This window comes from Phaenicophaeus curvirostris, chromosome 14, assembly GCF_032191515.1.
Source record: "Phaenicophaeus curvirostris isolate KB17595 chromosome 14, BPBGC_Pcur_1.0, whole genome shotgun sequence".
NCBI classification, from domain to species: domain Eukaryota; kingdom Metazoa; phylum Chordata; class Aves; order Cuculiformes; family Cuculidae; genus Phaenicophaeus; species Phaenicophaeus curvirostris.
The window spans coordinates 21,707,319-21,729,869 of record NC_091405.1 but is presented as its reverse complement, the minus strand read 5'-3'; the positions used below and the strand labels follow the sequence as shown (position 1 = coordinate 21,729,869).

General features: G+C 35.2%; 1 protein-coding gene across 4 annotated transcripts in view; it reads right to left on the bottom strand.

Moving 5' to 3' along the window:
• PHKB (phosphorylase kinase regulatory subunit beta) overlaps positions 1-22,551 on the bottom strand; it is a 63,722-nt gene that overhangs the window by 36,652 nt on the left and 4,519 nt on the right. For all 4 annotated transcript variants that reach the window (XM_069868565.1, XM_069868564.1, XM_069868566.1 and 1 more), the window contains 10 exons: positions 19,819-19,908; positions 18,343-18,481; positions 17,839-17,938; positions 16,071-16,178; positions 14,071-14,151; positions 11,512-11,627; positions 6,545-6,608; positions 3,107-3,202; positions 1,618-1,815; positions 868-925 (listed from right to left, as the gene is read on the bottom strand). In XM_069868565.1, the coding sequence (XP_069724666.1) occupies positions 868-925; positions 1,618-1,815; positions 3,107-3,202; positions 6,545-6,608; positions 11,512-11,627; positions 14,071-14,151; positions 16,071-16,178; positions 17,839-17,938; positions 18,343-18,481; positions 19,819-19,908 (1,050 nt within the window). The remainder of the gene's footprint in view (positions 1-867; positions 926-1,617; positions 1,816-3,106; positions 3,203-6,544; positions 6,609-11,511; positions 11,628-14,070; positions 14,152-16,070; positions 16,179-17,838; positions 17,939-18,342; positions 18,482-19,818; positions 19,909-22,551) is intronic.

Here is a 22,551-nt window from a genome sequence, read left to right as displayed (position 1 = left end):
TCAAGCATTCCTTTAGAAAAACCAATTGTGAAACCTTCAAACAACTGTGAAATCTTCAAACGAGCTATGCTAACCTGTGGGTGGCCACAGAGGAGTCCAGGCAGATAACAGATTTCTGTGCCTCTCACAATCTTTATTTAAAAACTATTACAGACACTAAAGGGAAAAAAACCCAGATGGACAGGTTTTTATCAATTTATAAATCTTTTTGATGACTGTAAACCTTACTTATTCTCTTTTTCAGACTTTTGTTTAGCTTCCATCCTGAAATCATCCTGTGAACTTTCTTGGTGTGTCTCCTGTCCTCAAGGCAAGGCCCAGGTATTCAGGTATTTTTGTTGGGCTTTTTGGTTGGGTTTTTTTGTTTGTTTTTTTGGGTTATTTTAAATCATACTAACTGGCTACATGGAAAAAAAGTGGCCAGGAAGCAGAGGCATTTCAAAGAGAAATTAAACTTTTTCTGGTTCACTTTTTCTCTTCTGAATTCTGTTCCAATTACCATGGAATATCCAACTTGAAAGACCTGCACAATTCAGTTTGTCAATGCGTACTCTTCCATTTCCTTTTCTACCATGCTCCTTTGAAACTCTGATACACTGTGAAAGCTTTGAAGGCTTAAAAGGCAATACAGAACTGAATGTTAAAGATTTAATCTTTTAAAAAAACCCTTATCGAGTCATATACTAAATCCAGTTCCCACTAAAAATGCTGAAATACAGAGGGTTGGGTGCAAAGGTTTTCTTAACCCATGAGGCAGAACTCTCAATGAGATATTTAGTGCCACTGCATTACGGTTTATTTTGTTTTTCCTCTAAGGGCTCCTTTCTTGAATACCTGGAAAGAGCAGGAATGAAAAGCTGTACTTACCGTCAATTATCATGAAAATAAAAAAAAGAGGGAATTCACATTCGATGCCATCAAAAAGCTGAAAAGAAGAAAAATTAATCTGACATTTCATCATTTGATTTTAAGGAAACATATTTGAATAGCCTATTGAATAATTTCAAAGCAACAAACCCGAACGCAAAAACATTTTAACACATTAGCTTTTCAATTAGATTACAGCTTCTTAACTCTATGGGCACTTTAACTGTGCCTTTACACATGCTGTGGCTCATTCTCAAGAAGAATATTTATATATTCTATGCTTTATCTTCCACAAAGAAACAATAAGGGAGAAATAAAGTAAAATTTCATTACTTTTACTGATAAATACTGTGGTCAAAAGCAAAATTGTTTTCTATACACTCAGACTGTAGTCAGCTGTGAAATTAAATAAAATGATAAATAACTTCCTTACTTGTTTTGTGAAATCAACTGTACCTCAAATGTAAATGGAAGCACGCACATTCATTATAAAAACAAATCAATTACTAACTTGCTGAGTTAGCTCTCTCTCAAAACTGCACATGCCAAATTACAGAACCCATCTCCCTCACTTAACGCAATTAGGAATCACTGTGCAATTCAAATTGCAGACACTGAGGGAGGGGTCCCATTTTTATCTTCTTTTCTTTTGGGGGATTTTGTTTTGGTTCGCGCATTTAATTTTTTAAGTACTGCCTCAAAATTTTAGAAACCAAAATTTGAACTTATATAGGCCAGGTATTGCCTTACCTTAATTTCTGCTGGTTTATAATAACGCCGTGTTTTGTCCTCCAGTGCTGTTCTGTACCCATCTCTCAGGAATCTTTTAAATCCGTATTTTCCTTTCAATTTTCTAATAATTTTATCTAGCGTTTGAGTGAACAAAACCTCATCATCCAAAGCAAACGCAGGGTAACTAATACAAGGCAAGAGGGCTGCATCAGTATTCTGTAGAGAAGAGGGAGAAATAGCACATTACAAATTTAACTGGATCTCTGACAACTATTTGATACACAAATGGGGACTGTTGAACTCTGCAGCTGAAATATACATTTCGAATCTTATCTTACCTTTATAAAAATCATAGTACTGATATATTAATGTGCAAAATAATACTTCTGAAGATGTACAAGGATAAATAACAAACCCAATATTCTAATATATGATTTAAAAAGAGAACTCATTTGACTCAGAATCTGGCCTACTTTACAGCTGATAAGTGAATACATTCTAGAACTTCGCGGTTTTAGAAACAAAAAAAAATCCTCCAGGTTATTCCTGCAGGAAACACAAACATCTGGGTATCCTATGCTGAAAACTTTTCATAAAGGTGCAACACTGAGAAGTAACTATAATTAAATCATAATTTCTGAAAAGCTTTTCAGGAATGTTCTTCAAGTGCTGTAACAAAGAATTTTTCTGATCTACAAGGAAGGTGATAAGGGAATAATTTCATGATAAAACATGAGAAGCATTTCTGAAGAACCATTTGCAACTATGATGAATTAAAACTACACAAAATATTACTAGTTAGAGCATCGCCACTACAAGCAGGCTTACAGAAACACAAGAGTAGTTTTAATTCTTATGTCTCATGCTGTTTTGTTATATTAGCTTCTGCTAATATATTTACAATATTCAACCATTTAAAATACCATATTATTGCCTATATCATTGCCTGAATATTTTAAGTCTCCAGCAAATAATAAACAGCAGGAGTTCTAAAAGACCATCAGACTATAAAAAAGTAGCTGACAGTACCTTTTATTTTAATTATCTGTTATTACAACTGATATAATTCTCCTACGCAAACTACTAATGTTTTAGCAACCTATTTCATGAACAAAAATGTTTTTATACCCCAGAATGAACAAAAAAATCAGAAATAATTTTAGATTATTTTCAAAACCAAAATTTACTTTTTATACTAGTACTGAAAAAGATTTTTTTTCCAATTAATCTATGCTTACGCCACTTAGATTTACTAACTGAGGAAATACTCATTTGTTACAGTAGCTTATAATTACAAGAAAGCCTTTGTATTCAGCCATTTATGATAAGCAAACCTTAAAGGCTTTTCTGTAAACAAAAGAATATTTAAGAAAAAATACAACATCTTCCCAGAAAATTCCCATCTTTATTAAGGAGAACATAATGCTCATCATAGAACTGTGAATCGTTTTCATACCCATTTATTTTCTCCACGCGCTGGTGAGGTGAATTTCATTTAATTACTTACATGAGACCTTGACTCTCGGGGTAGCAATGAACAGAGAGTTTGTCTGTTACGGTTATGGGCATCAAAATCCACAAAAATAACTGACCAAGAGCAGCCCTGTAAACAGAACAATAAATTTATTTAAGCAAAAGGGAAGAAAGGTGAGCATAGCCTGGGTAAACCAAATAGTTCTTTGTTTTATTTAGGTTATGTTGTAACAGTCTGGTATCTGGTACTTTTAATCAGAAAATGTAACAGAACATCAAGTTGAAAACATTTTGAATTTTCAAACGTACTTAAATATAGTCAAAATTGGATGGTTTTATCTGCTAGTGATTATATGATTCATCCAAGCTTGAAATCTTCCATTAATTCTTGAAAAATAATGGCTACATTAAGGACAAACAAAAAAAGCAGTTGTTCCTCCTTGTGACTGCAGGAAATGTTCTGAAGAGTGATACTGAGTATGTCATTACATGTCAGAACACAACTAGTTGGATATTAGCTCCTTTGGAAAAGGAATTCCATAGTAAGTAAAAATTGTTTGCTTTTCAGGTATTTTCAGTTATTTCAGGTATTTATATACGTTATCAGTATTTATTCCACAGCAAAACCCATCTCCTAGTAAAATTTGGTAACTTACAGGAGTTGGACTGGATGAACCCTGTGGGTCCCTTCCAACCAAGGACATTCTATGAATCTATGGTATCCCTCCAACAGCTTTTTGATACTTCCTGAAACACTTAAAAATCTCCCATAGCTTAGATTCTAATTTCTTGGAGACTCAATGCAGTTTATTAATGAATAGGTATCTTCATACATGTTGTAATCAATATGACTCTCAATATCACTATCCCACTGGAAGACATATTCAACACTGAAACAATTCGTAAACAGCATAAAATACATTTTCATAAATTCACCAAATTTCTTTGGTATGCTGTTCTCTTAGGAAGACCATTCCAGAAACCACCGTCTCTAATTATTAGGAACTTTAATTTCCAACTAAGTTTCTCTCACAAAACCACACGCACCTTGTTTTACAAATGAACTATTTTTCACTTCTCTAAAGATTGTAAGTTTCTGCAGTGAGGGCATCTTACAAAGGCTTGATTTTTTTTAAACATATAATTTTTTCCACAAGCTAATACAGCATGTGTAGCCTGTATATAAATAATAGATTATACTATGTCTAGGTCACACTTGAAACACAGCTCATCTTGTTGCCAACAGTCCCATTTTAGTGCACACATGCATACACCATGCTCTTAATACATTAGTACATTAACGCACATTGCCAGTAAATGCACATCCTCTTATGTACTTTTATTGCTGGTATGTAATTGTTTTCTAAAAGTTATTACAGCTGTAATGGAATTGTTACACTAACGACACAAATTCAAAGCTATTTAAACTCCATGATACTCTGAAAGCAGAGGTAGACAGCAGTGATGATTCTAAAGCAATTAAGAAAAAACATAAACTGAAACACAGTCAGCTCACACTGCATCCCAAATGGATGCAAAAGAACAATAATAATTAAAAAAAATAATCAGGCCTACTTTCACAGTTCCCCTCCACACGCATCAGCAGAAACTTAGGGCAATACAGTGGTTTCAGGATCTGGCTACCATCAATGCATAGATAAGGATTATAAGAGAATTCTTACGCCAATGTCATACATATTAACATCATGTAGATTTGTAACTGTTATTTTAGAGACATACAATACATTAGGAATAAATTTAACATGGGATGTAAAGTATAATAATGAGAAATTAAATAGCTTGTTTATCTGTTGCATTAAAAATTCTCTTATCAATGTGTAAATAAATCTTTTACTGAGGGAATGTTAGGATTAACAGCTTGACTGCATTTTTATGCTCATAACTCTCACTCTTTATGAAGTACTTCTGCTATGAGGGAGATGAAAATGAACGGCATTTAAAAACCATGAGTGAACTCCTTTTTACAGTAAAGCAAGAAAAAATCAGATTAAACAAAAAGCCAATCATTTTTCAATTCATAATTGTTCACGATTTTAACCAGCATCTAGACACTATAGTGAAGGATGTGTTAAATATATTTGATCAGTTAAGAATTGCTTTGTTACAGAACAAAAAGTAGTAAGATTTCTTACAGAAATATACCTTTTTTGAATGCTTTCTAGAAATCAGGGAGGGAGAGAAAGAACAATTTAATATGAATATCAACAATAAGCGACCTTTGTTTTGTATTTGCTGGGTGCATCCATGAATGAACAGGGAAACTACCCTATCATGATATACTCAAACACATATTGCATGCATGCATGTGCAAGAGAACAGCTGCAATACCGTGTCTGTATTTTTTAGACTCTTTCAGCATCCACAGTGTACTGCACAGAAAGGCTACACAGTCTGAGTTGCCGGCAATGCTCTGTGCAGGTCGCACTGGGGTAGCTGCAGGTGCAAACAAGCTCCTCTTGAGAGGCTCAGCAGGATTTCTCAGAGCTATTGGAACACAGCTGGAGCCAAGCACAAAGGCAAACTTTCCTGCAGACTGAAGGTTAAAATGGTTTCTGCTTATGCTAAGTACCTCAGAAATAAACTCTCAAAGCATTTAAACTAGTTTTGCTTCCATTCATCCATTTCAGAATTCAGTAAAAAAATCACTTGGAAAAAAAAACCCCAGCAGACACACTTACAGGTGCTCCAGACTGTTAGGAAGGTAAAGATTGTAGATAATTTTTTTTTCTGAAACACTAAAAATTTGTAGATAATGCCTGATCATTATTTAAGATCCTTATTAACTCCTAGTTCTTGACACATAACATTAGTTTTCAAAAATACATAAAGTAAAACAAGACTAGACCCAATAGCTGAGTCTTTTTGAAAAAGAGTATTTGGGTATGCATAAAAAGCACTGTCATAAATCTCTACTCAGGAGCAGCCATCAATATTTCCTGAAGAGTGGATTCTAAATATAACAAGCTTACAGTACTACTTACCAACAGAAAAATGGAGACAAAAGTAATGAAGTATGTTTTAATAAATGAAGCAGTACAGAAAAGAACTTGGAACGTGATTCGGACAGCCTTCCAGTCACACCTTTACAGCTGACCTACCTTATGCTCACTAGCTCACACAAAGAGCAGCTGAGACTTCTACTCACTCACTCACCATTTACTATTTTACCATTTATATCTTCTCTCCTTTCTACTATTTCCTCTATGACAAACCAGTGCATTTAACCAAGTTTCTTAAAGCTGAATATTAATAATGCAGATTTCTTCCATTTATACATTTTCCAGACCATTGTGTATGTCTACCTGTACCTGAAACAGGAGCAATCGCTACCCAAACCAACCTTTTTTAAAGCTAGAATCTAACAGGCTGTGCTAAACTTTTCTAAATATCCTCTGACCCACAGTAAATCATGCTAATAAAAGCAGGAGCAAAATCAAACATTTTTTATTACCTGATTTCCAAAGAGATTGAAACCATTAATTGCTTCTAAAGCTGCTTTTGCCAGTCCCACAGAGCTGCGGAGAAAAAAAAATGACAACAAAAGCAGAGGTATCGTAACTCAAGGCCAGACTAAAATTTAACATGTTTGACAAATTTCAGAGCTATGATCTTTTCCTGATTTTAATTTCTTGCTTAACCTTTATGTTAATAAAATGATTATGCAGCAAAACCTGGGGGTCTTTGGTGGAAGGCTGTTTTGGGTTTGTTTGGTTTTTTTTAAATACTCTTCAGCATTTTTATTTGCCTTCAAATGTCACAGACCATCTGCCAAAACCCCTTCTGTTCTCACCTTGCTACTAGACATCTGGCATTATGCATTTCAAGGTCTTGCTAAGCATATTAACAGAAGATTTACTTCAGCACAATTTTTCAACCGAGCTCCCAAGTATTAAACTTCAAAAGATTGATTTCTGACTAGCTTTCAATATCATAAGGGAGGATTTTCTGATGTCAAACATATAGTGAAGTGTCTTTTATTTCACTTACTCCATAACTTGTGTCTCTCACAAAGATACCAAGACTCAGATACTCCCAATATGCTTTCAAGTTAGCAAGTTCACGTTTAAAGACATTAATCACTAGTCATATCTACTAAACCCATTAATCATTATATATATATATAAAAAAACATATTTTCACATATATCTTAAAATCAAATTAGGTATTAAAATATAATTTATTACTGATTATTAAAATTATACAGTACAAGTAAAAATATACACATTTACAAGCCTGTTTTATCAAAAACAAATGTAGTCTTGGACTTTCCTTGTAAGTGTTAAAAAAAAAACCCAAACAAAACAACCACAAACAATCCCTCTCAAGGCACTCACACACTTCTGATGTTTGTTTTTTCTGTTTTTACAGAAAAGCTCAAGGAAAGCTAATAGAACTCTACATGCATTTGACAGTCATACAAAATATGAATACAGAGCTGAATTTTGCAATATTGTTTTAAAGAATATATAATTTTAAGACAGACCAACTTCACAAGTGCCCATTTGACTGCAGGAAGGAGCTAAGACATTAACATACATATTAAACACTAAATATTTGCACATTGTTTCCAAAATTATAGATGTTAAGATTACAGGGTCACACCAAAAACTAAAACATTAAAAAAACTAGGTCATAACAGTGCTAGAGTTTAAAAGTATAATATGTAGGACTACCAGATTTCTGACAGTTCTACTATTGAGCACAACACTCAAAGCAGGAAAAGGACTTTACACTGCTTCCTAAGCTGTGGCATAAAAGCATTGGTACCAGAAATACTACAGAACTCCAGCTACTACAACAAACACCTTTTACATTTCCTCAGGTGATATGGTAAAATAGATTCAGAGCATCCAGCAAAACAAAACCCAGTGTAATTCTGCCAACTTTAGTCATAACAAAAAAATTCAAGTTATGCCTTTGTCTCCAACTTAACTACAGTGCCTCTGACCAATACATCTTTCTCTGTCTCTGCTTCGTTTTTACCTACAACAGCAGCGATTATTGACCTTGCTGGCAGCCCATGTGCTGCCCCTAAACGTCTGTCCCAGTTTTGAAGCTCTCCTTTCAAAATCAAATTTTGTCTTTTTCCCTAACTTCCCATTCCTTTAGATAAGAGCTCTGCTTTCCAAATAGCTCACAATCTATTTGACATTGGTTTTAGTCAAAAGACAATAGAAAAGGAAGACAGCAGACTAATAGGAACATATAGATGTCTACCTTGTTATCTTCAAAACTTAACAAATCTGAAGACATACACCAAAAGATTGAAAGGGGAAAAAGCAGATGAATCAGGCTGGTATGACAAAAGATTTGGAGTTAAAAAAAGACTATAAGGGTAAACAAAAGTGACAGAACGCAGAACAAGGACACAGATCAACACTGCAGGAAGAAAGCCTCCAAACTTGGCAAGGCTGGTTTTCATATTATTGTTTTTTTCAGTAGTTTAGACACTGATTTAAGACTCCATAGTTCTTTTTAACCACTACCAACAGGTTTATAAAGCTCCATCTTTCTTCCTGAAATGTTGCCAGAAATAGTACTCATGGAGTTTAATTCTAATTGGTTCAATAAGAGGAAACTGATTAGGCTAAATAAGTTTAGCTCTGAGCAGCTGCCATCAAACAGCAGTGTGATCCCTCAGTTCGGTATCTTCTGCTGATGAAAGTTTTCAGTGCTGGAGAATGCGATGAAGGAATAAACTGAGCTCACAAGTGTTGTGAATATAATTCATTTTTCTGGCTTTGTTTCAAATACCTAAATAGAGCTGCAGTTGTTCTGTATTTTAATTATCACCTAGCAATTGATCAAACAAATCAGCATGGTGACTCACAACATAACTTTTCAAAGGAGTTAAGTGTTATTACCAAACCACATACAGAGAAAATGAAAATCAGAGAAATATGCACACTGAAATCTGTGTCTATAACATTAAAATCTCATATTTTTCTGAAACATCAGTCATAATTCCCACTAATTTTTAACTGTTAAAACAATGAAATAGTTTAAACGGTAAAACACCCGAGGACAAATACTAGAACTTGTGTATTCTTGGCAACTGCTAACCAAAACACACCTTCAATCCTCCTTAATCCTCCTCTTATTCACAGGTTCTTGGCCTCATCCAAGAACTGTGCAGTTCAACTGGACCACCCAACACCACAAGGGAATATTACAAAAAATACCAAAACAATAGAACCAAGTACAACCCCGCAACAATAATAATTGCCTAAATTTGTCTAATAATAGACAAAACAAAACAGAAGACAGTACTATAGCAACGTAATACCTGCACTACAGAAAAGAGCAAGACTTTAGCAGCTTCATTATTCTCACAATACGTATGGGAGATGTCAAAGACATTTTGCAGAGGTACTCAGCAGATGCCTGGAGAACAGCTTGATCAAATGGTTAAGGGACTAATTAATTTTTCAGAAGTTCAGCCGTATGGCAAAGGGATTATGCTATAATAAAAGCTAATACAAATTTTGCCTTTGAACCAGTAGAAGACATCAATTTACATACATCAATTAAGAGCTGTGTTTCACTATTTATCATTTATTAGAAGTGGTTTGAACTGTATTAAGACAGAATACCAAGACTGTGTAAAGAAGATTTGCATCTTCTAACACAGGCCATGATTTGCAGTTACTATTCATGGACTTCATATCATACAACATCACCTTTAAAAAGAAAGCCTCTTGCAATGAAAGGCAAGAATTAAATTCTAATTCTGAAAGCAAACACACTGCATGTAGACTGCATGTGCCGGGAGCACAGCATACTTCAAATACTGAAACACGAGTGATTGGTTTTGAGTCTGTAATCATTCACGATTGGCCCCAATTAGTTAGAATCACCACCTGAATTCTTTAGAATTTATTTAGAGCTCTCTTGGGTAGATACACTAATAGCAATGTAACAAAGCCTATAGAATAGTTTAGTGTACCTAAAGGCCTTCCTCAAATAACATCTAAACACATCTTTTGATGCATCTTCCTCTTAATTTTTTTTTCTGATTTAAAAGAACACAGTGAAAATGCCTACTGGCTTCCTACAATGAAGCAGTGTCAACATGCACACGAGGTAAGATAAATAGGGGCAACATCTATTTCTGATGCCTACAGTCTAATTCTTAAATTAGGACCAAGCTCTGTACTTCCTTTCGTGCCAGCTCGATGATCTGTTAGATTGGCTCAGTCCATCTCATAAAATTTCTTGCTTAGAAAACCCAACCTATAAACATCAGTCTAGATGAAATCACAACATGCCCATTTCCATGTGGTTAAGAGATGTTGAGTTTTCCCTAGAGGAGACTCACATACTGAATGGGTGCTGCGAACAACAGGGGACACAGGAGCTCGTGCTCTTTTTGTGAATTTGTACAGGTGACAGGCAGAAGGAAGTGTGTGATTCTCTAAGTGAATGCTCATGTAGTCTAGCATTTGACAATTTTACAATTTTTTTATAAGAGAAATTAAAAAAACTCAGACTTACAAAGCAGACTATATAACAACTACTTTGGAGTTTTCAGTACTCATACTGGTACTAAAGTTCTATTAAAGCCCTGAAAAAAACATACCAAAATTAAGTGTTTCAGTGCAATGATGTGTAATTATATCTATACATTCTTGTATGTGAACTAAGAAAAATTATTTCATTCTGAAATGAAAACACAGATTCACTTGGCAACATCAACGACTGCAAGAAAGGCCTGTGTATCATTTGCAAGCCCCTGATAATTATGATTGATATTTCAAAAATCCTAAAATATCCAAGCTATAGCCATTTTTATGACTGATTGAACTTCAGGAGTCAAAATGTGAAGAAAACAACAGTAATGCTACAAAAAGCAAGTTTTTGGATTAGAGATTTGGTCCTTCAAGATAAACAGCAAATGAGCAATTTCACTGAAGTGAAATGGACCGCTCTAACATGAAAATGTTAAGAACATTCCTAACTGTCTCACAGGACAGGGGCCAGAATGACCAGTGACTTATAGCATCTGAAGAACCTGGAAAAGAACTTGTGTACTGGGCTACCCCCCTGCAAACACCCATCACAGATCAGAAAATCTAGACTCATGATTCAACACCTTCTTAAATCAGAACATTTTTGTGAATCCAATCTACTACACATGCCTCAAGAGTCTGTAGAGTTCTGAACTCAGTTTTTAGAATTATATGCATGCAGCTGCACATAATTATTGGAATTCGAATACTCAAATAGCTAAGCATCTATGTGGTTATTTTAGTATGCATATGATGATGAAATTATGCTTCACATTTTCCCAAAATACATTTCTCGGTATTTAGAGAACCATGATTTAGTTAATTATTAAATTTAACTCACCCCATGAATTCTTCTTATCCATATCACATTTACTTAGTCTGACTGAAGCAGCTACCCTGACTCACATACCTTGAATGCAGCTCTGGACTGCCATTGTTGTATTTACTTCCTCTTTCCCAGACACCAAAATCTGGTACACGATAGGCTCTTTCAACACAAAACACAAGATTTTGAATGAAGGATACCTATAGGAAAGAAAGAAAGAAAAGCGACTGAAGGGAAGGAAAACGAAAGCATATCTTCTTCTGTTCATTTTTTCAAAAAGGCAAAGTTGTTTTCCTTCGGCCATCATAATTGTACCTTCCATGCATTTTTTTTTTCTTCTGCAAAGAGTTATGTTCCCAAGTTCAGATAAACATCAGTTCTCTTTAAAGCCAATTTAATCACGAAATATTAAGATTAGGTGACAATGCGATTTATGCAGAAGTTCCTTTTCTTTTCAAAGCTAGTACTTTCAAGGAAACCAAATGTCCCACTCTTCAGACATGCCTGGTATTATTCATCCATGTAATTTACCATTTGGTTGTATTAAAATAAACCTTCTTTAAATGAAGCTAGAACACTCAGCGATTAAGAGTGTGGCAACACTCAGCAATTAAGAGTGTGGCTTCTCTCATTTCTATCATTAAGTAAAATCTAGATGCATTAATTGAATGAAGTTAAAAGAAGAGCGCCACATAGAAATAGATAACCTTGCTGATGACTTTCTACCAGTAATGATGTTTAGAACACGAGGAAAAAAAATGGTCGGTTGTAGATATTTACGAGACTGCCTAAGGGTTTCCGATTAGCAGATTCACAGAACAAAAGGCAGCATATAACCAGTAGCAAACCAAAATCATTCATACCATGGTCATGTAAATGCTACAACTACCTCAATGCTAATACACATGAAGAAATTATGGATTATGCATGCTTATTTTATCCAGAACTCAAGCATGCACAGAGCAAGGTGTAATACAGAATACACATGCAGCATGGATGACGGCAAATACTCGCACAATCATATACAATACTTCTCTTTGTTACAGATGTGAAGATGCAATTACATTAATTTTTTAACTGCAAACAGATGCAACTAGAGGGGAACTTGCTGAAAGCTGCCATGTCTGACATCAAGCAGCCTAGCATACGATGACTGCCTTCCAAGCCAAGAGTTCTGTGTACAAGTATACTGATGCAGACAGCTTGCCAAGTATCAGCCATCTGCCAGCACCTTCCATTGTGCTAGCACTGGTTCAAACCGCTCTCTGTGCGAAGGGAAAAAGGCTCATTATGATACACTGCGCGATGATTTCACTGGAAAGAAATACCCAGCTTGATGCCTGGGGAGCAGATTGCTACATCCGCAGTGCTGCCAATGCCGTTACGCTGATTATTATCTAGACACGCAGGAAAACTTGGAAATATCATCACTATGTGGCTTAATAAGATCTGAGAATATATTCAGTTATTGAAGCTATACAGTGACTAATAGAACGTACAAGTCTGTGGTAAGGTAATCTTGGTATAAATCTCCATAACCCACAGATTTCTAAGGTATGGTTACAACAAAACTACATCCTGACAGTGAAGTGGAGAACATCCACTGGCTGAAGAGTCTATACACATGCATTTTATGTGGATTCTATAATCAAATGGAAATATCTGGAGGAAAATATAAATTACAAATCAGACTAAGTAAATACATAATTATATACATTTGCCTCCTCACAGACAAAGGCATATCACTAAGCGAAAAAGGAGAGAAGTTTCATCACTTAATTTTCTCATTATCAAAAGCAGAAACATCAATGAAAACGTATGTTTCAGAAATATAATTCAAATACACTATTACTGGAAAAAAATCCATTTTTTTAAAATGGTTTAAATGCATTCAAGCTTTTTAAAGTAATACAGCAGTGATTATTCCCTAGCAAATTTAACCAAATCCAGATTAAGAAAGCTGGGCAAGGGGTCTGGGGTAGTGAGCGATTTCTGTGCTTTCCATTCCTGTCTCAAAATACAGCTTCGTTTCAGAGCAGGACAGCAGGTTGTCCTGACAGGACTAGTCCTCAAGTCAAGGCCATGGTGGCTATTATTATCTTATTTACAGAACAGTTAACAGTATTGCAAACATCTCTTACCATGATATAAAACTGTTCTATTTTCATCTAGAGATACAGCAAAACTTCTTAGCATGCATAGTTTAATATATATTTGAAGAAAGTCCTTCAGCTTTCCAGAAAATTAACCCTATTATTTATGATATAGAAATTATTCTGGACAGTGTGCACTGACTGACAGTTTGAAATAAGGTGAAAAGCGAGAATAACATAACTAGAAGTTAACCGTCCTAACTGACCTTTTAGTTATTGACCTTGTACCATTCTGAAATAGCAGGGAACTACAGAAGCTTTCAATGTCATGTTACATTCACTCTTTTAATATATAACGCTTTATTAGATATTAATTTATTTCAGTATCCATTCATTCCACTTATCTTTTCTGATTTCCATTATAAGTAGAGCATATCTGCAAAGTATTTCCAGAACAATTATTTTACAGCTGGTAATTACATAAAACCAAGGGGAAAAAAAACCCCAATGTAATAAAGCGTATGTTATAACATGGGAAATCAATTTGTACCTCATCCGTGTTGTAGATTATCTGCAGTCCTGAAGAGATCATCTCAACCAAATAAAGGAGAAATAACGACACAGTATTTATCTGAAGTAATTAAAGACAGAAAGTAAACTATAAATAAACATAAAAGTTAATTGACTCCAACAAACATAAACAAGCTAAATGGGATATCACTAACTAATAACAAATGACTAACAAAGATGGTCCCACTATAATATAGTTCTGGTTCTTAAAAAATATTATCCTAATCTACCAATATCCTGTTAGTAACTATGTGGAAACAATCAATAGGAAGAAATGCCACAAACAAGCATTATCGTCTACAACTGCTGCTGCAGTATCATTTTTTAAATTACTTGAAACTATGATATCAAAATGTTTTTGTTGAGGAATCTGCTTTGATCCATTGATCCAAATCAGGAATCTGATTTGATCCAATCACTTCAGTCATAATCTGTTTCATGTTTACATATATGACAATTTATTAGCATGAAAAGCACCAAGAAGGGAAGTAGCATGTAAAATATTACACAGGACATCCAAAAAGCAAATCACTTTATCCCTAACTGGAATTTGAGCATTAGCAAGTGACAGGAATACAGTAACAACAATGAGATATGGTTATAAAAACAGTTTTCTCTTGTAGCTGTACACAGCATTTATTATTTATAGTAATTACCTTCTGCACCTGTACAGATCAGCATAAAAATGTCAACTGCTTTTGTTACACAGAATCCTAGTATAAATGAGAATTTGTACAACTTCAATAGAGAAAGTAAGTTTATCAAGATAACTTGCTTCAATGAGCTATAAAACCACAATTTCAGTATTTGCAATTTTGAGAAACCATCTGGGGAAAAAAAAATGGATTATCTGAAACTCAGCAGATAAAGTACAAAGGTCCAAATTCTAAAAATCCCAAAAGACAAGGACTGCTGACTCTAGTTTCTTAATGTAATATGAATGGAACCAAGTACGGCAATAACAGCAGACTGGCTATGTAATATTCCATTCTTCCCAACTGAACCACCTCAGATACTCTGTTTTATGTTGTCTCCACAGAGCTGAAAATCCTCTAGGGTTTTTCTGAGATTTGCTGATATGCATTCATGTTTATAGGAATGGCTAAGTTCCGAAAAAAACAGGCACTTTCAACTATTGTGCACTGCTCCCCAGGTCCCAAAATTATTGTCTCCTCATGCAGATAAGAGATGTGCATGTTCAGGAAGCTTAACACAGAACTCCAAAACTCTACCTCAGGATAACTTCACAAATAATTTTTCATGAATCCAACACATTTACGGTACAAACTACCCAAGTAATTTTGTCAAGATAAAATTAAATAATTATAGACATACTGTCACTTTTGAATAATTTCACTATCAACTTCTGAACTAAATAAAGTACTCAGAGTTATGGAACATGAAAGAACACTGTAATGAATGGAAAAAAAGAGTCTGACAATAAAGAGAAGGAAAACAAGAAGAGTATATCAACATTCTGAAAATTAAAGACAACAAAACAATCAATTACGCAATGAATCAGACTAGGAGCTACTAAACAAAATAGCGTAAAACGATTTTTAACTAGACAAAGCTGCTGACAGCATACATTAAGCTTTTACTATGAAAGAAAATTGCTCAGACTTATGGAAAATTAAGCTGTGAGTGTTAATAAAAAATGTAACATTCAATGTAAGATTACACTAAACCTTTCACTTTATGACTACTTCAACATTTTTTCCCCAAGATTTTTTACTGAGAGCCATCTGTCACAAACAAATAACCATCCACCTCCACAAACCCCAGTTATTTCAGTACCTTCTGATCAAATATACCACTGAGTTATATTTCAAAACTCTCTTTTTTACCAAAAGACGCAGAAGGAATATCAGTTTTACCAGGAACAGCATACCAAACAGAGACGGCTGTATCATGAAAGAATGGAGAAAACAATAACATTATTTACAATCATCCAAACTTTCACATAGATGTACATTTTACCTGAAGGTGACCATATTCCTTATGGGAGAAGACCTCATCTCCAGAGTGTGCACTGAAAACAGAATGAAGACATTCAGACGGTTTGGGGTCTTGCTTAAATTGCTGAACCTAAAGGTGAATTAAAAGAAAACATAAAATCAAAGCCAATAATTTCAGTATGTTTGCTAGCCACAAGTTCACTATACAACTAAGGTACTTCAAAATTTCTTGATATGACCATCATGCAAAACTTAGAAATAACAGATCCTGAAACTTATCAAAACATACTTAAAATATACTTAAAGAGTACAAATATTCAACCCCCCACCTCATCTCTTCGAGACTGGTAGCTAATAAGCAGCTACAGATTGAACTTACCTTCATGGGACGTAGCACACATCATATGCCCCAGAAGCAAGAAAGTGAACACTACTTTATGGACTTAAGTTTAGTCCATGAATGCATCCAATACGTTTTAAGTCATAACTCACATGTTCATTAGCAACAGAATATAATGTGCCATTTTTGTCACAAGCAGAATCATCTATTTGAGTCACACTTTGGGCATATATAATTCCTCTCATTAAAAAATATTTTCTTTCTAGATGAGGCCAGGATATACAGAGTCTCTCAGCTTATGTCTGTTAGGTATTGGAGATTGTTTATAGCTACACTGGAGGAAAAGAGAAGCGTTTACAGTAATCAAGGCAAAAACTGACAACCAGTATGTCAGCAGTGACACCTGTGTTAATTTAATGCTCATTATTCATATGTGCACATATCTGCATCCTCAAAACAAACCACTGCATGTAAAAGAGAAAAACAACAGCTCAAATGTAACAAGATCAATTTAGGTCAAGATTATTTAAAGACATGAGACTACAAAAAACCAAAGAAAACTGAAAAAAAAAAAAAATCACGTCAGCATAAACACAACTGGCAACACAGCTGACTTGATACTGCTGCTGCTTCCGCTGCTGCTGGCAGTTATTTTAACTGGTATCACATGCCTATGGATTTTACATTTCAGATTCTATGCTTAGAAGTGACTGAAGCTATGTGGTAACCTGAAAGTTATTCTTAACAATAGAGTTAAAAGCTAGTAGCATGGAACTTAAAATAATCACACAAAATATAGATATGTAACTACCTGTAGAATTACTGCGAAATTAATTCACAACATTTAAATTTTTATAAGGAAAAGCCTTGTATACTCACAAGAGGATTACAGGCTGATTTAAAAAGACTGTATTACAACATAAGTAAATTACTCTGTTTCTTTATTCATTTTGGGTTGCTGCCCTTCTGAATTTATTTCATTAGGTCAAAGAATACTGGAAAGTGGCTGCTAAAGAAACCAAGAAAAATAATTAAATGATCACCTAGGTAGGGAGAGCAACTGCAAATGCAATAACTGGGTTAACAGTGCAAAGAAAACTCTCCAGCCCTAGCTAAAAGTAATTCTACATCTTCCTGTCTAAGCACTAAAGACATTAAAAAAACCCCAACCGAATACTAAAGGTCCAAAGTTTAAACACGATAAATAACTGCAAAAGGAACCCAAAGAAGTTTCAAGTATACCCTGCAGTTTACTTCATAAAATGCTCATGTCTTCCTTACCCTAAAACACTGCTCGACTTGATAATAATGAAGCAGCTGTTCTTCATTCGGCCACACAGTAATAGTGCATTCCCCTCCTCAATTTTATCTATATTTAGAAGTTAGTTTGCACAATTTAATTAATCCTTTAGAATTAGTGAGTGCTTGTGTCCACACTGCAGTGTTTTACCTTGTCAGCTTGACGCATGTAGCAATACAGAATTCCTCTCATACACTTGATAGCAGAATGCTCCAGTTCATGAGTCCTTCCCTTGTCATCATCAATACGCCTGGGTAAGAGAGAGAACTCATAAAACATATTGGAAATGCATAAGTGGGGGAAAAGAAAAAGGAGGACACATTAGGGCTTTGGAATATAAAGTATTCAACGAACACTGTTCTACAGCGGTGCCCACACTCACATCAACATATCTGTAGAGTGCATTAATTCTTTTGTTTCATACTATTGGTCCCAATTAAGCTATATGAAAACTTATTTACTTAACAAAAGTAGAGTGACATTTTTTAACTTAGTAGCTACATAAATATTTTTATTGAGCTTTGGAAACATGTACCATCTCTGTGGGTTTACTAAACTATTCTTGAAAAAGCTTCATCTTTTAAGACATTCCTGGGTAACTGTATAACAGAAAGACAGTTTCACAGCAGAAATGTGAGCTCTGAAGCTACTCACCTGTACGCAAGGGCTAGTGCCCACGCGCACGCAGCACAGTAAAGACTGTCGTGTACTTTGGCCTTTCGGTTATCCCCATATGTCTTTGTAGGAAACAGACCGGTGGTTGGGCTTTGATGAAGCAGTAATGTTGTCTTAACTGGAGAAAGGAAAAAACAGTATTAACAACAACACTTATGTTTTCCCAGTTTCTGCATAGATTTTCAGGAATAAATCAAGATGGAACAACCTAGAATCATGGAATCATAGAATAACCAGGTTGGAAGAGACCCACTGGCTCATCGACTACAACCATTCCTATCAAAACCTGTTAGAGAATGCAAAACACAAAGCAGAAGAAAAAGAGAAGTAAGGAGAAAGATAAAGAAAAATTTTGTCACACCGGTTCTTCAGTCAAATTAAACCTTTTTACAAAAAAAATCAGTACTCAAAACTATCTTTATGGTGGTTCTGTTCTAGTACAACTCGCTCCATACAGAATCTCTACAACAGAAAGCAGTAAAAAAAAACAGGGGGCTAGAGTGGAGTATGTCACCTGCCCCTCCCAATAATTTAAATAGCTGAACTCTGCAGAACTCTACATTCATAAAAATGTAATGTTTAACTTAGGCCAAATGTTTGTATCAACATGTTTTAAAAAGGAAAAGAATGGGTAACTCAGGAGAAAGGACAACTACTATTATTTAACTCAGTACCCAGACATAAAAGTAGAAAAAGATACGAATTTTCAAGTTGTGGAAACTGAGTAAGAAAAAAACCCTAAATATTACTTTAATTGATTTTAAAATACATTATGGCACCATTAATAACAAAACACTAATTTCTCATTGATCGCCTGTTAAACTGTTACAAGTAGCACAAGAAAGCTCTTTTCCATTTAAAATTTAATTCCCTCAGCTGTATCAGGCTAATGCCAAAATAATTCTAAATTCAGTCTTACAGCTAGACTGGATTTCCAATATACATTTGCATTTTCACCAAGAATTGCAATTCAGCCCTCCAGTTTCTGCACCTTTCAAACTTCTGGCAGAAATTTATGAAACTACCCCCAACTAGGAATAACGTAGGTACGATATTTCAACATGTAAATATCAATTCAATTCATATCTGGGTTATATCTTGTTCAAGCATCAGAAACTGTCAGCAGATTTCCCTTTTCCCCTCCCTGTCCAAGACCATCAGGTGCAACTCAGAATCTCTTCTACCACTTGACAAAAGCAGATGATAATTTTAAACACTATTTACAGAACATGATTTTTCAAGCAATACATGAAATATCCAAATACACGCATTATATTATTACAGGAATCTTATGAAGAACTGCAATGACAGAACCCTTTACCTCTCAGAAAACATAAATCCTTATTAAAGACTGCAGATATTTTTAAACGAAGCTAATTTACTGTCATAATCATAACGGAATATTTTAGTTATTACACTGAAAATCTTTCGTGGTAGGAATAATTATCAACTTACCAATTCTGTAATAATGATCTAATTTATCCCACAGACTTCCCCCCTCTGGTTTTAGAAGGTTAATACTTTTAAGTGGCTCATAAATTGAACCTAAAAAAAAGAACAGAAAAACAAAATCGAGATTGGAATCAGTTTCATAATTCTACTATTGCTGAATACTACTGCGATATTATTTTTTTTGTGGTTTTTATACAAAAGCACAAGTTATCAAATTTCAGTTCTAACAAAAGAAGTTGCAATTCCTATAATCTCAGAGAATGGATTTCTGAGCACATTTTTTTTCTACAGTACCTGTCCACACACGCAAGACCTTGTAGATATTCAACAGCAAATTCTACATAAATCTACAGCTGAATTATTGAAGAGAATTCTCTAGAAGTGTTGTTTTAGAAGTATACTACAGACAGAATTCCTATACTCATGTAGAAAAATAGGAGGCAGAGGGACAAAAGTAGCCCAGTTTTAACTATTGCTTCCCTATTTGACTTCTAAAATGGTGAACATGTACAGCACTGTTCATGTTTTACCTATCCCAGCCCCGTTTCACCCACCATGATAAGCCAAGCTGATTCCATGTGTGAACCAGAAAAAGGGTTAGCTTCTTCTCAGACACTACCAAGGCCTAAACAACCTATCCAACAAATAAAGCCCCTAAATTACCAACCTGCCATAGACATACAAGGCTATCAAATCCACACCTTTCCTTCTCAATGTCCCTCATGCTGCCTGCTTTCCTATTTGCACCTGGAAAGCCTGTTTCCCTGATAGCAAAAGCAATAGCCTGTCAGAAAGTGAGGAGTTCTTAAAAATTACAGGGGCAAACCATTTCTAACTTCTATTTTGAGAGTAACCTGCTGCTTTCCTTCCACAAATCACTTTGGCTTTATTCTGGACGGCAAGCTTGCCTCCAGAGCCGTTTGCTAACAGGAATAATGAGATTTTCCCCATTCAGGCGTGCGGGCTGTCCTCCTGCCAAGCTTGGAGACACGAACTGCCAGGGGAGCCTGGCCAGCGCAGCAGTTCTGGCAGGATGCAGCAGAGCGCTCCTATTCAAGTTGCTTCTTTCACACTCCCAGCACATACCCAGGCATTAGACCGGAGTCTGTCCATGTACAGGACTCAGCCAAGCAAAATGAATGTGTGCAGGGTGGTGACAGAGGGAAGCTTCATTAATGAAGTCCACTGGTGGGGAAATGGAAATGTTTCTTGCCCCTGCAGGACCAAAACCCCACCCCTCCAATAGCATTACTTTTAATTTGCAACCATGGCAGTTAAAAAACCTCCACGCCTCCCTGAGTGGACTCCCATGGGGCTTTTGTGCATGGATTCTCTGGTGGCCACATCTAACACCACTGCCAAGCTGCCCCTCTGGCTATCCCTTTCCTCACAGGGAGTGGTTACGCTACAAAAAACACATGCCTGTGGGGAAAGAGCCTGAGTGGGAAGCACAGACAGCCCAGTCTATTTTAGTTGCCTAAAATAAGAAACAAAGCTAAAAGAAACAAAGCTATTCTGTAATGGAAGAGAAAAATCTGTAGTGCACCACATCTTTTGAAGCCTCTGTTTAAGCATAAACATTCTGAATCCAATTTAAATCAATTGTTCAAAGTAATTTTATTTCTCTATTTCTTTTTGCCTAGGAATTACTGTCCATTAGAAAATCCATTTATGTTGTCACACTATTCACTTCTCTTCCAAAAACAAACTATACAGCGCCCTGCGATAACTCTAATTTTATAAGGTGACTCAGTGCTCAGTAGTTAGTAACTACTTCAAAATCACTAAAAAACATAACAAGACAGGAAATCAAAGTGTTGCTTCCTGCATCAATACATTTAATGCCTGATAAGAGAATACTCAAAATCCTTATCCCAAGTCCAACTAAGTCCCTGTTCATCTTCAAGTATTGTACTAAATAAATACACTATACCCATACTTTGAATCAAAGATTAATACCCTTTCGTTTCCTACTACTTACAGGTTCCAGAGCAACATGATTTCACCATTGTTCAAGTTGAAGAATTACTAAAAAGGACAGTATTAGAGACCCAGCAAGATATCTCGAACAGCCCAATAACCAATAACAGAACCATCAACTACCAGTTAGAACTAAAATAATAAACAGACAAGATATTTCTGACTTGGCCAAGACATGGAAACTGCAGAAAAACATTATCCAACAGATGAAACTCAAACATACAATCCCAGGAAAAAAATTACAATTTAATTATCTCTTCTAACCAGAACAAGAAACTGGAGGAAGTGAGATAAACTATTAGCTCTGTAAATGTAACACTTGTGTATATACAACCTCTGGAGGTTGAGAAAATCATGTCATCCTGATGTTAAAGTACCTTTCCATCCACTCCAATTTTATTCCAGTTATATTTGAGATTAGCATTAATGGCTTTTCAGGGAAGAGCTATAAACTGTTTAGATGTTTAGATTCAAAAGCTATAGCCAACACCTTGAAACCCTGCTCCTGAATTCATACATACAGCAGATTGGAACCACCCGCACATCCTTGAAGACGGCAGCAATGGCAGAAACTAAAAAAAAACAGACATTGGAATAGAATTCTGGACTTAGTCTATGAAGAAAGATTCGTATGTTTCAACATGGATTGATTATTCAATTTTTTCAAAGTCCAGAATTTAAAAAAAGACACCTAAAAACCTAAACACACACCACCCTGGAGTTTATTCCCAAACAAATGGAAGCAACATAGCAAGA